The 19,356-nt window shown below is 50.5% G+C and overlaps 1 protein-coding gene across 4 annotated transcripts in view; it reads left to right on the plus strand.

Moving 5' to 3' along the window:
* The first annotated feature begins 10,008 nt into the window (after positions 1-10,008).
* Positions 10,009-19,356, plus strand: part of PHF2 (PHD finger protein 2) — a 104,542-nt gene continuing 95,194 nt past the window's right edge. For 2 of the 4 annotated variants that reach the window (XR_012424918.1, XR_012424919.1), the window contains exon 1: positions 10,162-10,369. Coding sequence is in view for 2 of the 4 variants with exons in the window: in XM_045372946.2 (XP_045228881.2) it covers positions 10,272-10,369 (98 nt within the window). In the remaining 2 variants the exon portion in view is untranslated. Of the gene's footprint in view, positions 10,370-19,356 lie in introns of all 4 variants that reach the window. The other 2 variants (XM_045372946.2, XM_045372945.3) reach the window with 2 other exon arrangements.

The raw sequence follows: 19,356 nt of genomic DNA on the forward strand, positions 1-19,356 counted from the left end.
TGTAACATTTCCCCCACTTAGCATCATTTGATGATTGCCTTTCCCTACCATACCATATCCTGTCACAGTCCCACAGACTCCACGGTGGGGCTGCACCGTAACATATTCAGTCTTTCCCCACCAGCATGGTTGGACATTTCCTTGTTCTGCAAGCACTTGGGGAGAGTCCATGTCAGGTCCAGCCCTAGGCCCCATGGGATAGATGTCAAGGCCCCTGCCTTTCTGGCATTTACATTTGAGTAGGGGGACAACATACATGTGTACAAATAAGAATATTTCAAGCAAGAAAATGAGAAAAAGAAGATGGGGAGATGGGTCGCATGGGCAAATGATGCAGCCATGAGTGGAGGCTATCTGGGAACACAGGTCTGGGCCAGGAGCAGCAGATGGAGCACCCAGCTGAGGAGAATCCGTGGAGAGCGGAGAGCCCCATGGCCACCCTGAGGACAGGGCTTGCTGTGTCCTCCAGTGCTGTGGTCTGTTGAAGGCTTTGGGGCAGGACGGGTTGTGCTTGGATGCCCAGTGGGCTCCAGGTATCCACGCTACCCTGTAGGTGGGTCTTGCGAGGACCAGTGTCATTATTCCTGGTTAGCATTTCACCAGAAGGATCTCCCAGTGGGGAAGGGTGAGGGAAGGGAGTCTTTTGGTGCTCCTGCTGATTTAGCCCTGGAATGCTGCTTGGTATCCAGGGTCCAGAAGCCGTTTGTCTGTACTAGCCTGGCTGCTGGGCACAGTCAAGGCACTGGTGTTTGCCAATTTGACAGGTTAAAAAATGGGTTTTTATTTGCATGACTTTGATTTCTAGTGAGGGTGAACATTTCGCCTCTTACATTTAATTTGCCCATAATTTCTTCATTTTTCAATTGACAGGGAACTTCTAATGTCTCTCCTGGCTGTTTCATGATCTCCCAAACAATCAGGCCAAAGGTAAGAATTTTAAGAAATAATTCACTGTCTGTACCTTCCTCTGTATCATCACCAACAAGGACCAAGGTAGTGCTAGGCTGCTCTGCCTTCCAGGACACCCCTCCTTGCCCTGCATTCCTTCTCCCTGCTCAGAGGGAACCCACCTCTGCACTGCGCGGGGCAGACAGCAGAATACATGTGTTTTATGACGGACGCTAACCTTGGGGCTGACTCTCATCCCTCCCTCCCTTTTATTCTACTTTCAGTTCTTCTGAGAATACACTGATTTCTTGTTAGCCCCAACTCCCTACCCCTACTCACTATATCTTGGACAAAAGTCCTTTGCTACTTAGCTCCTCATGTTGTGGAGTAGACGGTGCAGAGGCCTTTTTGCCAGGAGCCTGCGCTGGCCAGCCTGTCAGCTCTGCCCTCATCCTCCCCACCTTGGTCCCCAAGCTGTCTGGTTACTCCTCCCTGTACCCCAGGGAAGCCTCCAGTCTTGGCCCTAACACAGCTCAGGCTAAGTTGACCAAAGACCTGCAGATGGGGCAAAATAGGCTTTTCATTAATGTGCTTTGCCCTGTGCTGAACTGGCTGTGGGACTTCACCAGAGTTTGTAAAGGACAGTCATGTGAAAGTGCACTCAAGAAAAAATAAAAATGCAACAGCAGTGGTAGTAAGTTCTATGAAGGACAAATGCAGAGGAAATGAGGAATTTACATGGGTGGGGGTAGGAGGAAGGTGTCAGGGAAACCTCTCTGAAAAATGACCTAGAGGGCAGGTGGGAGCTACCCAAGCAGATTATGGGCACCTTGGGTGGACCAGGATATCCTTTTCCCATGCTGTGCCCAGCAAGTTCCATCAGTTCAGGAAGCAAACAGCTGGAGGCACCTGTATAGACCCATCCTGACCTCATGAAACCATGCCTGCTCCTAGCATTTGTGCATGTCCATCCCCACAAACTCAACTGATGCCAGTATGGGCTATAGGGAGGGTCACATCAGTCCCAGTTTGCCCACGATAGCCTCAGCCAGTTTGCCCAGGATAGCCTCAGCCAGTTTGCCCAGGATATCCTCAGCCAGTTTGCCCAGGATAGCCTCAGTTTGCCCCTGTTCTGGTGCTTTATTAACAGCACCCTTTTGGATAGTAGTAAATAATGTGGTCACCTGGCTCAGAGACTTGTCCACAGGCTCACTGCATCCAAACATCACAGGACCATCCTAGAGATGGTCAACAAGGAGGGTCACTTTCATATCTGTCAGAAAAGCCCAGATGGCTTAAAAAATTTCCCCAGGTACTCCAAGAAGGGGCCCAGTCTTTGAAGTTTCTATGCAGTGACCAAATCGACTCATCTTTCACAAATACACAAATACACACCCAGCCTCGAGCTAGTATTTCCTTTCTAACATCTTCCACCCCCTATCAATTACTAGTTACCTGTCTCTTGCTCTGGCCTATGGAATCTATGGAGGTAGGAATGTTTTTGCCTTGTTCACTGTATGAAACCTGCATTGGTTGTGTGCCAACAAAATAACCTAGATTAAATGGACAAATTTCTAGACATACAAAACTTTCCAAGACTGAATGATGAAGAAACAAAAAATCTCAACAGACCTACAACTAGTAAGGAGATTGGATCACTAATCAAAAACCTCACAACAAAGAAAAGTCCAGGAACAGATGGCTACACTGGTGAATTGTACCAAACATTTAAAGAAAAACTAGTACCAGTCCTTTTCAAACTCTTACAGAAAACTGAAGAGGAGGGAATACTTCCAAGCTCTTTTGATGAGACCATGATTACCATGATACCAAAGCCAGACAAAGATACTAGAACGCTACAGACCAATATTCCTTATGAATATTGATGCCAAAATCCTCAATAAAATACTTGCAAACTGAATTCAGTAGCATATTAAAAGGATCATATGCCATGACCAAGTGGGATTTATTCCCAGAATGCAAGGATGTTTCAGCATCCAAATATCAATCAATGTAATACACATGTTAACAGAATGAGCAATAAAAACCTACATGGTCATCTCAATTAATGTAGAAAAAGCATTTAACAAAATTCAACACCCTTCCTTGATTAAAAAATTAAATACATTAGGAATAGAAGGAAACTTCCTCAACATAGTAAAAGCCATATGTGAAAAGCTGACAGCTAAAATCTTACTCAATGGTGAAGAGCTGAAAGCATTTCCTGTAAGATCAGGAAGAAGGCCAAGGATGCCCACTCTCACTACTTCTATTCATTATAGTACCGGAAGTCCTAGCCAGAGCAATTACACAAGAAAAAGGAAAAGAGAGAGAGAGAGAGGAAAAAAAGCCATCCAAATTGGAAAAGAAGTAAAATTATCTGTTCATAGATGACATGATCTTATATCTTCATGTAAGATCATCAAGATATAGGAACCCTAAAGAGTCCACAGACATAAAACCATCCCAAAACCTATGAATTTAGTAAAGAGCAAGATACCAAATCAACATACGAAAATTAGTTGGCCGGGCATGGTGGCTCATGCCTATAATCCCAGCACTTTGGGAGGCCGAGACGGGCGGATCATGAGATCAGGAGATTGAGACCATCCTGGCTAACACGGTGAAACCCTGTCTCTACTAAAAATACAGAAAAAAATTATCTAGGCATAGTGGCTGGTGCCTGTTGTCCCAGTTACTCAGGAGGCTGAGGCAGGAGAATGGCATGAACCCAGGAGGCGGAGGGTGCAGTGAGCCGAGATGGCACCACTGCACTCCAGCCTGGGCAACTGAGTGAGACTCTGTCTCAAAAAAAAAAAAAAAAAAAAAAAAAAAAGATGGGCGCGGTGGCTCACGCTTGTAATCCCAGCACTTTGGGAGGCTGACGCGGGCGGATCACAAGGTCAGGAGATCGAGACCATCCTGGCTAACACGGTGAAACCTCGTCTCTCTAAAAATACAAAAAAATTAGCCGGGCGTGGTGGCAGGCGCCTGCAGTCCCAGCTACTCAGGAGGCTGAGGCAGGAGAATGGCATGAACCCAGGAGGCGGAGCTTGCAGTGAGCCGAGATTGCGCCACTGCACTCCAGCCTGGGCGACGGAGCGAGACTCCGTATCAAAAAAAAAAAAAAAAATTAGTTTTGTTTCCATACACTAACAATGAACAATCTTAAAACAGCCAGATGCAGTGGCTCACACCTATAATCCCAGCATTTTGGAAGGCCGAGGCAGGCGGATTGCCTGAGGTCAGAAGTTCGAGGCCAGCCTGGCCAACATGGGGAAACCCCGTGTCTACTAAAAATACAAAAATTAGTCAGGTGTGGTGGCACATGCCTGTTATCCCAGCTACTCGGGAAGCTGAGGCAGGAGAATCACCTGAGTCTAGCAGGTGGAGGCTGCAGTGAGCCGAGATCATGCCACTGCACTCCAGCCTGGGTGACAGAGCAAGATTCCATCTTTAAAAAAAAAATCTGAAAAAGAAATTATGAAAAAAATCCATTTATAATAGCATCAAAAAGAATAAAATACTTAGGAATAAACTTAGCCAAGGAGACAAAAAGCTTGTACACTGAAAATGGAAAACTACCAAACACTGCTGAAAGCAATTTAAAAAGACACAAATAAATGAAAAGACAGCCTGTGTCTATGGATTATAAGACTTATTGTTAAAAGGTCAATCTCTTAAAAGCAATCTACAGATTTACTGCAATCCTTATGAAAATCTCAACAATGTTTTCTTGCAGAAATAAATTTTCTAAAGGAAAAATCCATTCTAGAAATCATATGGAATCTCAAGGGACCCCAAGTAGCCAAAATGGTCTTAAAAAAAAGAACAAAGTTGGATATCTCACACTTCCTGATTTCACACTTAGTACAAAACTACAGTAATCAAAACTGTATGGTACTGACATTAAGACAGACATACAGACAGACAAAATACAATAGAGAGCCAAGAAATAAACCCTCACATATATATGATCAAATGATTTTCAACAAGGGGCCAAGACAATTCAGTGAGAAAAGGACAATATTTCTAACATGATGCTGTGAAAACAAGATATTCACATGCAAAACAATGAAGTTAGGTCCTTACTTTACATCATTTACAAAAATTAAAACGAATCGAAGACCTAAATGTAAGAGCTAAAACTGTAAAACTGAGAGAGAAAACTAGGGAAAATGCTTCATAATATTGGATTGACAATGATTACTTGGATATGAAACCAAAAACACAGGCAAAACAGGAGAAAAAATAGATAATTTAGACTTCACCAAAATTTAAAACTTCTGTGCAAAGGACACAACAGGGTGAAAAGGCAATCTATGGAATGAGAGAAAATATTTGCAAATCATGTATCTGATAAGGGGATTAATACCCAGACTATATAAATGGCTCCTAAAACTCAACAACCAGAAAACAACTCAATTCAAAAATGGGCAAAGAGGCCAAGCGAGGTGGTTCATGCCTATAATCCAGCATTTTGGGAGGCTGAGGCAGGAGGACTGCTTGAGGCTAGGAATTGGAGAACAGACTGGGCAACATAAGGAGACCCCAGTCTCTACAAAAAATTAGCTGGATGTGGTGGTGCCTGCCTGTAGTCCCTGCTACTTGGGATCTCTTGAGCCCGGAAGTTTGAGGCTGCAGTGAACTATGATCATACCACTGTACTCCAGCCTGGGCGATGGACCAAGACCCTGTCTCTCTCTATTAAAAAAAAAAAAAAAAAGAGTCTAGGAATTTGAATAGATGTTTCTCCATTAAGCACATGAAAAGATGTTCAACATCACTAGTCATTAGGGAAATGCAAATGAAAACCACAATGAGATCCCACTTCACACCCATTAAAGATGACTTTTACCAAATAAAAACAAAAACAGCAACAACAAAAAAACCAAGACAAATACAAAACAGAAAATAGTAAGTGTTGATGCAGATGTGGAGTAACTGGAACTCTTGTGCATTCCTGGTGGGAATGTAAAATAGTATAGCCATTGTGGAAAATGGTATGGCAGTTCCTCAAAAAATACAAACATTGAATCACCATGTGATCCAGCAGTCCCACTTCTGGATATATACCCAGAAGAAGTGAAAGCAGGGACTCCAACAGTTATCTGCATGCTGATGTTCATAGCAGCATTATTCACAATAGCCAAAGGATGGATGCCACCCAAGTATCCACTGACAGAGGAATGGAGAAACAAAGGGTGGCACATACATACAATGGAATATTATTCAGTCTTAAAAAGGAATTCTGACCCATGCTACAATGGGGACGAAACTTGAGGACATTATGTTAAGTGATATAAAATGGTCACAAAAGGACAAATATTGTGTGGTTCCACTTATATAAGATACCTAGAGGAGTCAAATTCATAGAGACAAAAAGCAAATGGTGGCTGCCAGCGGCTGGAGAAGGAGGGGTTTGGTGTTTATAAGGGACAGAGTTTCCACTGGGGACTGTGGAAAAATTTCTGGAGATGGATGGTGGTGGTGGTTGCACAACAGTGTGAATGTACTTAATACCACCCAACTGTGCATTAAAAATGGTTAAAATGGTAAGCTTTATATTATGTATATGTAACCCCAATTTTACCAAAAAACCTGCATTTGCACTCAACACGTTTAGTGAATATGTGAACCACAGGCCCTGGAGCAGGCTGTGCTGATGGCTGGGTAGGAAGGGGAATAAAACACATCCATGCTGCAGCGGCACTGTCATTGCAGCACCAGGGTGCAGGTGTGTGGAGGCCCTGGAGCTTGTGAGCCCACCCATGCTGCGCCTGCACAATGCCAGCCTGACTGAGTTATGGGTAGGGACATCTTGACCCTGGCATAGCCTCCTAAGTACTGAAGTGCAGCTGAGCCCTGGCAACAGGGAGGGTGTGGTGGGCAGGCACTGAGGTACCAGGCAGTTAGTAGTTGAGGGAGTTAGTAGTTGGCTAACTACTAAGCAGAGGAGGCCATTGAGTTTGAAAGGCAATGAGGTGTGGGAGGCAGTAAGATGCTACCTGAACTTCCAAGGCCACCATGCTCCTCCTCTCTGGGGCCTTTCCCTCCTTACCACCAGGCAAGAGTGAGTTCACTGTGCTCCTTGCCCTCTCTCAGCAGTCCTATCGTGGCCTTTGCCCCCAGCTCACCTTCTCGGGGGGGTGTCCCTCTAGCCAGTGCCCTTCTTTCTACCCAATCATCTTGTATGCATTGATGTATGTACTGACTGTCTCCCTTTACTCCAATGTGAACTCCAACACAGCTGAGACTCTGCTGAGTCCTCAGTGTCTACAACACTGCTTGGGACACAGTAGATGCTCAATAAATACCTCAGTAGAGGAGTGAGAGAGAAGCAGGGAAGGAGAGAGGAATGGGGAGGCGCGTGTCCCGAAGGAGATGGAGAAAAGAAAGGGGAAGTCAGCTGGGTGCAGTGGCTCAAGCCTGAAATCCTAGCACTTTGGGAGGTGGAGGCGGGCGGATCACCTGAGGTCAGGAGTTTGAGACCAGCCTGACCAACATGGAGAAACCCTGTCTCTACTAAAAATAGAAAATTAGCTGGGTGTGGTGGCACATGCCTGTAATCCCAGCTACTCGGGAGGCTGAGGCAGGGGAATCGCGTGAACCCGGGATGCGGAGGTTGCGGTGAGCTGAGACCACACCACTGTACTCCATCCTGGGCAACATGAGTGAACTCCATTTAAAAAAAAAAAAAAAAAAAAAGAAGAAAACAAAGAAAAAGAAAGGGGAAGCCATAGGGACAAGCCAAACAGAGGGAGCTTGTGGGGTCGTGATGATACTTGTTTTATCCCACAGACGACAGGCAGCCATGGAAGGGCTTTGAACAAGAGGAATGTATCTGGCGGAGCACAGGAGGTGCAGGTGGGCACAGAAGACCATCTGGAGGGCAGGGCTGGGAGGTGGGTGGGGTGGACACCCCTGAACGACTAGAGGGGAGGCGGAGCTTCTCCAGACACATTCTGTGCGGTGGCTGCGGGGCAGGGAGCACAGGCCCAGGACTTGGAGATCAGCCGAGGGCTCCTCACTGGCTCCCACCCTCTGCCGTCTCACCAGGGAGCAGACATCCTCTGTCCAGCTAGGTGTTTAATTGCTTAGCGCCTCAGTTTTCACTTCTGTGAAATGGCACCAATACCAATACCTAAAGGCACCAAAGGAGAGTCCTGAGTATGCATTAATAGCCATCATGACCCAGGCATTTGCTAAGTGCTGACAAATATCTGGCTGGGTACTGGTAAAACCTCATGAAGAACCGAGCCCAGGGCTCTGTCCTGGTAAAAGCATTTGCTAAATGTTGGCAAACTACCCTCATTGTTTGTAAACAGGCTAATAGGAGTGTAAAGGGATGGGGGGCTACCCACATCAGGGCAGCTTCCCCTGCACCACAGCAGCCTCTAGAAGTTTCCAGCTTCATCTGGGCACTGCTCACCTGACTGCTTTAGTACTGCTGTAAGGGCGAGGGAGAGAGTGTGTCCATCAAGGAAGTGGGCACCACTCACCTGAAGCCCTCCTTTTGGGCTCTCAACCTTCAGGCTGAGCATAATATATAATAGTAGACAACGGCTTAAGAGTTACTTCTTTCCCAGAACTTTAGTATGTAAAAAAAAAAAAAAAATTCCAGGCTTTCACCCTGGAGGAAGGCAACCAGTGACAACCGGAATTCAGGTAGGAAGGCCTATTGCAGGCCATCCTGGCCAGCCCAGAGGTGTGGGAGCTGGGGGTCTCTTGCTCTTTCCTCTCCCTCTATGGCCAGCTACTTCTTCCTCTGTCCCCTTCCCCAATACCCAGTTCTTTGGGCACTGCCCTGAGTCTGTATCCACGGGGTCACTTGTTGGGGGTGGGTGGCTGACTCTGAGGGCGGGTTTTTGCTCAGTCGGAGGAAGGACCTTAATTGAGCCGCCTGCCGTGGAGCAAACAGCCCCTTGGCAGCAGCAAGTGGGCGGTGATGGTGAGGGGCCGAGGGGCTAAGGAGCCTTGTTATGGATGCTGCTAGGAGACTGGGTCGGGTTTTCCTTCCCGAGATTCTGGAATTCCGAGCAGGGGTGGCCCGCATTTCCCAGCATGATGCGGATTTTGCTGAGGGAGGATGGGGAGAGAAAGACCGTGAGGGAGGAAGGGCAGGCAGGGATGTGGCCCCCGCCCAGCGCGGATGTCCCAAGGATGCAGCGCTGGTGGGGCAGGGGAGGCCTCTAGAAAGGGTGCAAGTGACCACTCAGAGCGCACCTCCGCTTCTCCTCCCCACCGTGGGGGCTCAGCTCCCTGGACACGGGGGCCAGGGTTCCCGTACTCCTCGCCCCTTAGGTCACGGGCCTGGGGGGCTCAAATGCCAGGGAGCTCTCTCTTGACAGAGCTGACCCGCCCGTGCCAGCGCACTCCCCACCCGGGCTTCTGTCCTCTTCCTCTGGGGCTGAGCATCAGGGAAGTCCGCGGGATCCTGCGAGGGAGGCGGCAGTCCCCAGCCGGGAATGAGGGGAAAGGGGAAGTAGTGTCCCAGCCAGAAACTCAGTGGGGAACGGGCAGAGGCGGGAGGCAGCGCAGTCGAGGAGGAGGAACACCCCACCGTCGTGGGGGTCATTAGAAAGTTAGGGCCAAGTATTTGCATGTCGGCCTTCTAGACTAGGAAGGCTCTCCTGCGGGCTCCGCTTCCGCACCCCGGGTCTCCCCGCCTGCCTTGCCCGGGTTCCCCCAGCTCATCTTTTCCCCGGGGCCCCGCCCACCTTCTCCCCGGGGTCCCACCCCACTTTCAGCCTCAGGGCTCCCCCAGCTCACCTTCGCGCCCGCGGACCCCTGGGTCTACCTTCAGCCTTGGGGGCCCTCCTCGGCCTATCTTCCACCTTCGGGATCCCTCCACCCGCCTTCTCCCACAGCCGGGTCCCCCCGCCCGTCTTCTCCCCCGGGAGGGTCCCCCAACCCACCTTCTCCCCCGCAGGGTTCCCCAGCCCGCCTTCCCGGCGGCGGGAGCGGCGGCCCAGGCCGGCGGGCGGAGGCGGCGCCACCCGGGGCGCTGACGTAGAGGCCGCTCGGCGGCCGGGGTCCCTTCGGTGGGGCCGCGGCTCCCCGCCCGCCGCCCCCGCGCGTCCATTCCCTTTTGTGTCCCGCGCGCGGCCCGTCCCCCGCGCACACTCGCGCCCTGAGCCCCGCGGGCCGGCGGGCGGCTCCCGGCGCGGCCCCTCCAGCCAGCGCGCCCGGCATTGTGTGGACGCGCCCGGCCGGGAGCGCGCGCGGGGGCTGTCGTGCGCCCCCGTCCCCGTCCCCTCCCGGCCGCGGCGCCGCCTGCGCCCCGCCGCCCCCGCCGCCCCCGCGCGGCCCGGCCCCCGGCCCGGCCCGGACCGACCCGGGCAGCGCAGCGGCGGGGCCGAGCGGCGGCGCGGCGCGGCAACATGGCGACGGTGCCCGTGTACTGCGTCTGCCGGCTCCCCTACGACGTTACCCGCTTCATGATCGAGTGCGACGCTTGCAAGGACTGGTTCCACGGCAGGTGAGCGCGCGGCGGCCGCTCGGCCCGGCCCGGCCCGGCCCGGCCACCCCGCCCGACCGAGCCCCGCGCCCCCGGCTGCGCGCCCGCAGGCCCGGCTCGGGGACGGGCCGCCGCCGCCGCCGCATTACGGGCGCCCGGGTCGGGGCTGGGCCGTGCCGGGCCGCGCGCCCTTTTGTGCCCAGGGCGGGGGCGCCAAGCACGGGGCCCGCGCTGGGCGCCCCTGGCCGCCGCGCACAAAGCGAGGCCCGCGGGCCGGGAGGTGGGCTCGGGGCGCGGGGAAGTTGGGGCTCCAGGCCCGGGCCAGGCCGCCTGTCAGCGGGGTCGCGGCGGCCGCAGAGGCCGGGCATCCAGAGGGAGGCCCAGGCCCGGAGCCCCCGCCGCCTCCCCCCTGCGAAGTTGCAGGAACTTTCCCCGCGCGGGCTCGGGGCTGGCCGGGCCGGGAGAAGCGGGCGCGCAGCCCGGCGCGGGTCCCGGGAGAGGCGCGAGTGGCGGGCTCCGACGCCGGCAGGGCTGGGGCGTCCGTGGGGGCTCCGGCGAGGTGGCAGCCGGGGCGCCCACTCTCCGCCGTGGCCTGCGAGCTCCCTCGGACCTTGTCCCCAAGGGCAGGACCCTTCCCCGACCCCCGCGGAGCAGCTAGACCCGGCAGGCCTGCAGGTCCCCGGGCGGGAGTGTGGTGACAGAATAGTGTCTGAGTTGGGTAAGGGGGTTTGTTGTGGCTTTGCCGCCTCCTCCCTGGCCTTCAGCTTTCCCCTATTCCCTCCTCTCAGTTCCTGGCAGGAACACCAGTTTTGACATATCTTACGCTCCTTAAGGAAGACGGTTGGGGGGGGAAAGGAGGTAACGCTAGGAGACACTGAAAACCCCAGCCCTCTTGGCCCTTGCCTGTGGCCATGACCTGGCCCCGTGCCTGGGGTAGGTCCCTTCCCACCAAGAAGTAAGTGGAGGAGGAGGAAGAGGAGGTGATAGTCTTGCCCAAACTGCTCCAACAGGTTCTCTTGCATCTGACTTTGCCTGTGGGAGGTGTTTGGACCCGGGGCTAGCCAGGGCTGTGTGCCCTCTGGGGCTCCAGTGCCAAAGCACCAGGAGCAAGCAGCCTAGGGGAAGAGAGGGGGGGTGTGGTGGTGGGTGCTCTGGGATTCTCCTTCCAGAGAGGAGACTCTCCTGCTGGTTCTAAGCCTGGGCCTTCAAGACTTGTCAGTGGCCCTTAAGAGTGGGCTGTGGCCCCGAGTCCAGTCCTGCCAGTTTACATGTGGGGACCTGGGTGACTGGGATGTGACAGGGCCTGCTACGTCTGTCAGCCCCAGTCCTGAGTCCTACCTCCATGCTGTAAGAAGGGCCTGGGACTCTGTGGGATGGGGATGCCCACGGAAATCTGGGCTGCCTTCCTGAGTATGCCCAGGGCGATGGAAGCCCCTCAGAGCAGGGGAGACTGAGTGTGAACACCGGGCTCTGCCCAGAACAGGGCTGACATGCACACCGTCAACTGGCAGCCATCAAGAAGTTCATGGCCGGGCCAAAGTGGGTGAGAGCCTCTAAGGCTCCTCATATCCAAGGATGCTGAGCAGCTGGCCCTGAAAAGCCCTGAAAGTGGTGGGGCCTGTCCCTTCTCCCCCATCTCCGCCGGGGCCCTGACCTGGCAAGCAGTCACCCCGCTACAGAACTCTCTGGGCACCTGTGTCAGCTCCTGGCTGCTGCCCACACTTGGGGCCCAGACTGGGGAGGGTGAGAGGGCGCGAGAAGACCTTTGTCTCACCGCTCAGGGGTCCCTCTGGGAAGGGAAGGCTAGTTCTGAACTAGACTTCGAGGCCAAGGGAAAAACTCCAGGAATGAGGGGCAGACAGGCGACAGGGGCTGAGAGCTGGCCTGAGAGCTGGTTGCTGTCGTTTGCTGTGCTGGCCTATGCAAAAATCCCCAAAGGGGGGATGTTTGGGGAGGCTCTATCTCCTTTTTTCTTATTTGAGGTCTCTGATTGAATCCAATACAGGCAGTTGATCAGCACAGATTTCTTCTCACCTATTTGGGGTGGCCGTGGGGTCTGAAAGGAGCTGTGCTTTCCCTCGGCCATGAAAGTCATTTTCTCCTGCATCTAATCGAGGGTCATCTGCCAAAGTGAACCCTATGGGGAAAAAGCCTCTGGGTGTGCCTGCTCCCCGATGGTTCTGGGCAGGTGTGTGATGGGGAGGACAGGCGTCAGGGGTTGGTGGGATTGGTACAGCTCTCACAGCCGTGGGCAAAGCCCTTGGTCTCTCAGCATCACTTTTCTCATCAGTGAAATGAACGTGTGTGACCAGACCCCTGTGTTCACCTCCAGATAGTCTCGTAGGGCCCCAGTGGTTCTTTCCTCATCTTCGTACCGTTTGTACTGTGATTTACTTCCTATTTAACATTTCAACTCACTTTTTAAAAGTTTGAGTACTTTTAAACTTTTTATTTTGTGGGGATTTTAGACTTCCGAAAGAGTTCCAAAAATGGCATAGTTTCCCTGTATCCTTCCCTGTGTTTCCCTGCAGTGAACATCTTACCCAGCCATGGGACCAGTACCAGAATGAAGTTAACGCGGTGCCGGGCTGCTAACTAAACTACAGACTTTATTCAGATGTATTTAACCAGTGTTCTCCCCTTAATGTACTTTTTCTGTTCCTGGATCCCACCTTGCATTTAATCCTCATGTGTCCTTACTTTCGAAAATATTGCTTTTAAAAGGAAACTTCGTATCATTCCCCGAAATAGAACATTACTGTAACTTGCCATACACAGTAACTATCAAAATAAACACACAACTATTAGAGTAAAAAGGCTGTCTGTCCCACCTGTGGTCACATCACATTCCTCCAGCCAGCCCCGTTTTGGGGAGAATTGCAGAGGGTCTCTAAGTCGTCACCCACACTCACAGTGGCTGCGTCTTTGCTCTTGGCAGCTTTGGCGGCAGCCGAGAACTTGTTTGGGATAGACCTTTGGCCATTTGTGGGGCCAGAGCTTGCTTCTAAGGTGAGTTTTCCTACTCAGGGACTCTGAGCACCCCTCCCAGTGTTCTTGCCGTGGTGGGTGGGGCTGCCCCGCTGGCCTGGGTTGGGAAGAATGTTCACCATGGGGAGGGAGAATTGTGTTCTATCCTTGGGGTCATGCATCCTCCATTCACTGGAGAGGCAGTGTGGAGTGGAGGTCGGGGAAACAGGCCCTCCTTTCAGGCTCCCCACTGTCCTTGGGATGTGTGTGCCATACCTGAGCTGTCCCTTCACCAAGTTCTCGCAAGATTCTTCCTCCAGCCCCATCTTGACCGTGACTCATCACTCCTGGGGTAGGGATCCTCGTCAGCCCAGCCTTTCTTCACTGGCACCGACTGGGGTGCTGTCACAGAATTTGACCTGGGAGGGATGGATTTTTGTGGCAGGACCTGGCAGGAGACAGCTGGAGGCCTGTTGCCTTCGGAGGTGTCTTGTCTCCCTCGTTTGGTGGGGATGTGTGGCTCTGCACAGGCACTGAGGAGGACCTGTCCTCTCCTCTTAGGGATCTCACTCTTGCACAAAGCCACTTGGGCCACACACTGTGGTCCCTTGTGCCCGTGTCTTCTAACTGGAGGATGGAGACCAGACCCCATGCCCTCCACCCCTGCCTGCAGCCGTAAGGTAGATGACCTGGCATCTCACTTTGTCACCAGCTTACTTTGAATGATTTCAATCTGGGAAGCAGGAATGCTTCTGTTAAAGTTTTAAGCATCCTTCACCCGTAGCTTTCTGGCCTTCTTTCCACTGCTTGTTCTGTTGCACTGGAAGGGGTTTTGGAGGTATAATCAGTAAAACTGACTTGAGAGAAATTGAAAGCTGTTCAGGTCACTTAAGTGACAGACATTTCATTCATACCTCAGTAAATATTTGTTGGGCATGTATTCTGTACGGAGTTCAGAGCTGGCTGTGAGGGCCCAGGAGTTAGCCAGGGCCCTCACCGAGGTTAGCTCAGCTCCTCTGAGAATGGTGGCAGCCACCCTGGAGGGGGAGTGTCTCAGCAGAGGAGGGGCAGGAGTGGACTGAGGTTTTGACAGGGTGTTGCTGTGGGGACAGGTCGGGAGGAAGTTAGGGGCAGGGAGCCAGTGAGGAGGCCGTGCATGTGTACCCAGGGGGTGGCGAGTGGGGACTGGGGTCAGGAGAAGGGTCACATTCTGGAAGTGCTCAGAAAGTAGAGTGGACAAGACTTGCGTGGCATGGCTCCCTCCAATTCCTGTGTGTGTGTCTGTCTGTCTGGGCTCAGCCTGCCCTCCTCCTCAGGGCAGTGTCTCTATGTCCATCTCCCTAGGGATGGAGTTGGCCTTTCTGGGCTCTCATTGTGCCCACCCAGCCTTAAGCTCCTTGGGGCAGAGCCATGTCCAGGGGCTACCTGCGAACACCGCCTGGGGCTGTGGCTGTGCCCTGCAGGCCAGCTCTGTTGTTGGCCAGTGGAGTGTGTGTGTGAGAGGGAAGGAGGTCCTGCCATGGGTCAAATCTGGGTGATCAGAACTGACAGTTAAATCCTAGAACCTCAAATGCTGGGGAGTACTGGGGGAAGGGGTTCTCCTCATGGAGATGTTGTTGTGAAGTGTTTAGGAATGATGATTAATCATTTTACAACAAGGAATTCTCCCCCTGTGTGAGTTTTTGGAGTTCTGGAGGAGGTGGGAAGAATGTCAGGCCAGCTTCTAGAGGGGAAAGTAGACATCCCTGCCTGTCAGCGCTTTCCAAAGGGGGTGTGTCTTGGAGGAAGCAGGAACTTCATCTTAATTGTCAGAATGTTTGCTGTTTTTAAATATAGTTAATATTTGGCTGGAAGTGTGCTTGGTGTGAACCTCTGGACTGCAGCCCACGTTTGTTTGGGGCTGCTTGGGTGCAGTGTGGCCACAGATGCCCTAAAATCTGGGCAGAGGTTTGGGCAGACCCTGCCACCCCTGGCCACCCTGTTTTTTGGCCATCCCGATAGTACCTCGAAATATGCCAGGTCCTCTAAAAGAGTGAGTTTTTCTGGTGGGAGCAAGTGTGGGCTGGAAAATAGTGTTCCATGTTGCAGTTATCTGGGAAAAATCTCACTTTTGAAATTTAGGGTGTGGGTAAAACAAAGTCCATCTCTTGGTTTTTTAAATAACACAGGCCTGATTGTGCTGCAGAAGCTAACGTTCAGTTGGGGTTTAATGCCATAGGGGTTTTTCATTCATCATGTTTGGTTCACATGTCGACTGTGAGGGGCAGATAGTGTGGGTCACCCTGTCACCTCCATTCCCAGCATGGACACAGAAGCAGCCAGGGCCTCTGTCACACGCAGGTCTCTGGCTTCATCAGGTGCACTCTGAGCTGCAGCAGGTGGACACACTCACCTCCCAGGGGGTGCGGGTGAGGATGTGGTACCTGGCTTAGGTTATTCTGGCTCAAGGGCCTGAGCAAATACAGGGGCTGATAACTGCTCGTGTCCATGGTTTCGGCAGGGTAACACGGACGGAAATGTAGTCACAGAGGAAGGCCACATACTGAGCTAGGGGATGGGAGGTGCTTCCTTGTCCAAGCAGCTGACAACAGCAGCTCCCTTCTGGGTCTGAATATGCCCAGTGTCTCTCAGGGTCTCTCGCTGTAGTGCCTTCCTCTCTGCATCTCTCCTTCTCTGTCCCCTATCTTCTGCCAACCTTGATTCTCAGCTTTTTGGTTCCATGGCAGATATGTGGCCCTAGCTGTGGGGGTCCAGAATGAGACTTGGCTTCTATGCTTCAGGGTGCAGGACCTATTTACTTTTCTCCCGGACCCCCCACCACCATAGTGCTGGGTCACTCACAGAAAAACATATGAGCGTATTTAGAATTCTAGCCAGTGGTTTGGATCTCAAAGCATAGGAACTGAAAAATCTTTGTGATATCTGTCCCTGTCTATCAAAGCTCTCCGAGGGAGGCGTGTCTTGAAGGAAGCAATTTGGCGTGAGCCTCATCTTAATCACCAGAATGTTTGCTTTTACTGAAAATATTTAGCTAGAAATGTGCATATAGGGAAACGAGCCTTCTACCTTTTTTAAAAATTAAGGTGAAATTCATGTAACATAAAATTAACCGTTTGAAAGTGTGAAGTTGAGTGGCATTTAGTGTCTTCATAGTGTTGAACAACCACCACCTTTATTTGTTCCAAAACATCTTCCTCACTCCTAAAGTAAACCAGTGGCCAGTAAGTAGTCACTGCCCTTTCTTTCTCCCACTAGCCCCTGACAGCCACTAGCCCCTGACACCCACCAGCCCCTGACAGCCACTAGCCCCTGACACCCACTAGCCCCTAACAGCCACTAGCCCCTGACAGCTAGCAATCTGCTTTCTGTCTCGATGGGTGTGTCTATTCTGGATATTTACTATTTCATATAGAGTCATACAATATGTAACCTTTTGTGTCTGACTTCTTTCACTTAGCACAATGTTTTTGAGGTTCATCTACATTGTATCATGTGTCCGTGTTTCGTTGATTTTTATGGCTGAATAATATTCCATTGTGTGGACAGACCACAGTTTATCCATTCATCAGTGTATGGGCATTTGGGTTGTTTCCGCCTATGGCTGTTGTAAATAGCGCTGCTATAAACATTTGTGTATAAATATTTGTTTGAACACCTGTTTTCAGTTCTTTTGGATATATACTTGGGAATGGAATTGCTGGATCATATGGTAATTCTATGTTTAACTTTTTGGGTAACCAGCAAACTGTTTTACACAGGAGCTGCATTATTTTAAATTCTCCTCAGCAACGTTCCAATTTCTCCACATCCTCGCCGACACTTGTTTTCCTATTTTTTTTTTTTTTTTAATTAAAGCTATCCCAGTGGGTATAAAGTGGGGATTTCTTTATGTTTTTGACTAGCATTTCTCTGCTGACCAGTGATGTTGAACAGCTTTCACATGCTTGTTAGCCATTCGTATATCTTCTTTGTACAAATGTCTACTCAAGGACTTTGCCCACTTTTACATTGGATTGCTTGTCTTTTTATTGCTGAAGTGTTAGAGTTCTTTATATAGTCTAGATACTGTATCTTTTTTTTTTTTTTTTTGAGATGGAGTTTTTCTCTTGTTGCCCAGGCTGGAGTGCAATGGCGTGATCTCAGCTCACCGCAACCTCTGCCTCCCGGGTGATTCTCCTGCCTCAGCCTCCCGAGTAGCTGGGATTACAGGCGTGCGCCACCACGCCCAGCTAATTTTGTATTTTTAGTAGTGACGGAGTTTCTCCATGTAGGTCAGGCTGGTCTCAAACTCTTGACCTCAGGTGACCCACCCGCCTTGGCCTCCCAAAGTGCTGGGATTACAGGCATGAGCTACTGCGCCCGGCCTAAATACAGTATCCTTATCAGATACATGATTTGCAAATACATTTTTCCATTCTGTGGGTTGTCATTTCACTTTCTTGATAATGACTACTGATGCACGAAAGTTTTTAACTTTGATAAAGTCTAGTTTAGCTCTTTTTTCTTTTGTTTGTTATGCTTTTGGTGCCATTTCTAAGATTTCTTTGCCAGATCCAAGGTTGTACAGGTTTACTTCCATGATTTCCTTTAAGAGTTTTATAGTTTTGGCTCTTATCTTAGGTTTTTGATCCATCTTCTGTTTATTTTTGTAATGATGGAAGGTAGGAGTCCAACTTTATTCTTTGGAAGCTGGATATCCAGTTGTCTCAGCATCATTTGTTGATGACTGTTCTTTCTCCGTTGAATGATCTTGGCACCCTGGCCAAAAATCTTTTGACCACATACACAGGGGTTTATTTCTGGACTCTCAGTTCTATTCCATTGGTCTATATGTGTCTCCTTATGCCAGTACCACACTGCTTTGATTACTGCAAAGTTGTATTAAGTTTTGAAAGCAGAAAGTATGAGTCCTCTGATTTTATATTCTTTTTCACTGTTGTTTTGTCTATTTTGGGCTCCTTACATTCCATATGAGTTTGAGGATTGGCTTTTCCGTTTCTGCATAAAAAGGCTGTTGGAATTTTGATAGGGATTGTGTTCAGCCTGTAGATTGCTTTGTCATCTTAATAATATTAAGTCTTTTGATCCATGAACATGGGATACCTCTTCACTTATTTGTGTTTTCTTTAGTTTCTTTCACCAGTGTTTTATAGTTTTTGGTTTATGAGTCTTTCACCTCCTCAGTTACATTTATTCCTAGATGTTTTATTCTTTTGGATGCTATGGTAAATGGTATTATTTTCTTAACTTCTTTTTCAGATTGTTCATTGATGGTACTTTTATCCTTTTTTTGTAATCACCTTTTAATGTGTGGTGACCGAATTTCCAGAACTGTACACGTGCAGAGTGCTGCCCACCCCTGGCAAGCTCTCCGTGTTCGTGCATGTGCTGCTGTGTGCCCCAGTGCATGCCTACATACTTGCGAAGGAGGATTGCTATCTTCTTTTTTAACCGTAAGTCAGATGTTGAACTAGGCATTTTCCATACATGTGTAAGACTTCTCTCATGTTGTATATGGGTCTCCATCTCCTTTCCCTGACCACCATCCTCCCCAGGGGCTGTCTTTTTGGCTACCTGCTTCTCTGCTGAGGATGCTTTTGTGGAGCAAGGCCAGGGTTCTGGATTGCTAGAGTAGGGACAGCAAGCACAGTTATGGAGCAGTGCCAGCCGCTCTGTGTGAGCAGCACGTGGCCTCATTGGTCTCCATGCATCGAGTGGATGGTTCTGCTCAGGTGGAGTGCATGTGTAAAGCCCTTGTTCATTCTTGTTCCTGACATGCCATGGGTTGGGCACAAGGCCACAGTATTGGATAAACATGAGGATCTGACTGGCCTTGGAGAGTGCTTTGGGACCAGGATCTGACCTGGGGACTGATACACCCACCCCTGGGGCTGCCAGACTCAGGCGTTGAACCCTGACCCCAGCACCTTCACCCCACAATTCCAGATCACTAAGATCTTATTGTAACTTTGTGATTTTGTCCCTTATTTTACCCTTCCCCTTATAAAACCCCGTCAAGGCATATTCTGTGTATGAATCTC

This window comes from Macaca fascicularis, chromosome 15 (genome assembly GCF_037993035.2).
Source record: "Macaca fascicularis isolate 582-1 chromosome 15, T2T-MFA8v1.1".
In the NCBI taxonomy this organism is placed as follows: domain Eukaryota; kingdom Metazoa; phylum Chordata; class Mammalia; order Primates; family Cercopithecidae; genus Macaca; species Macaca fascicularis.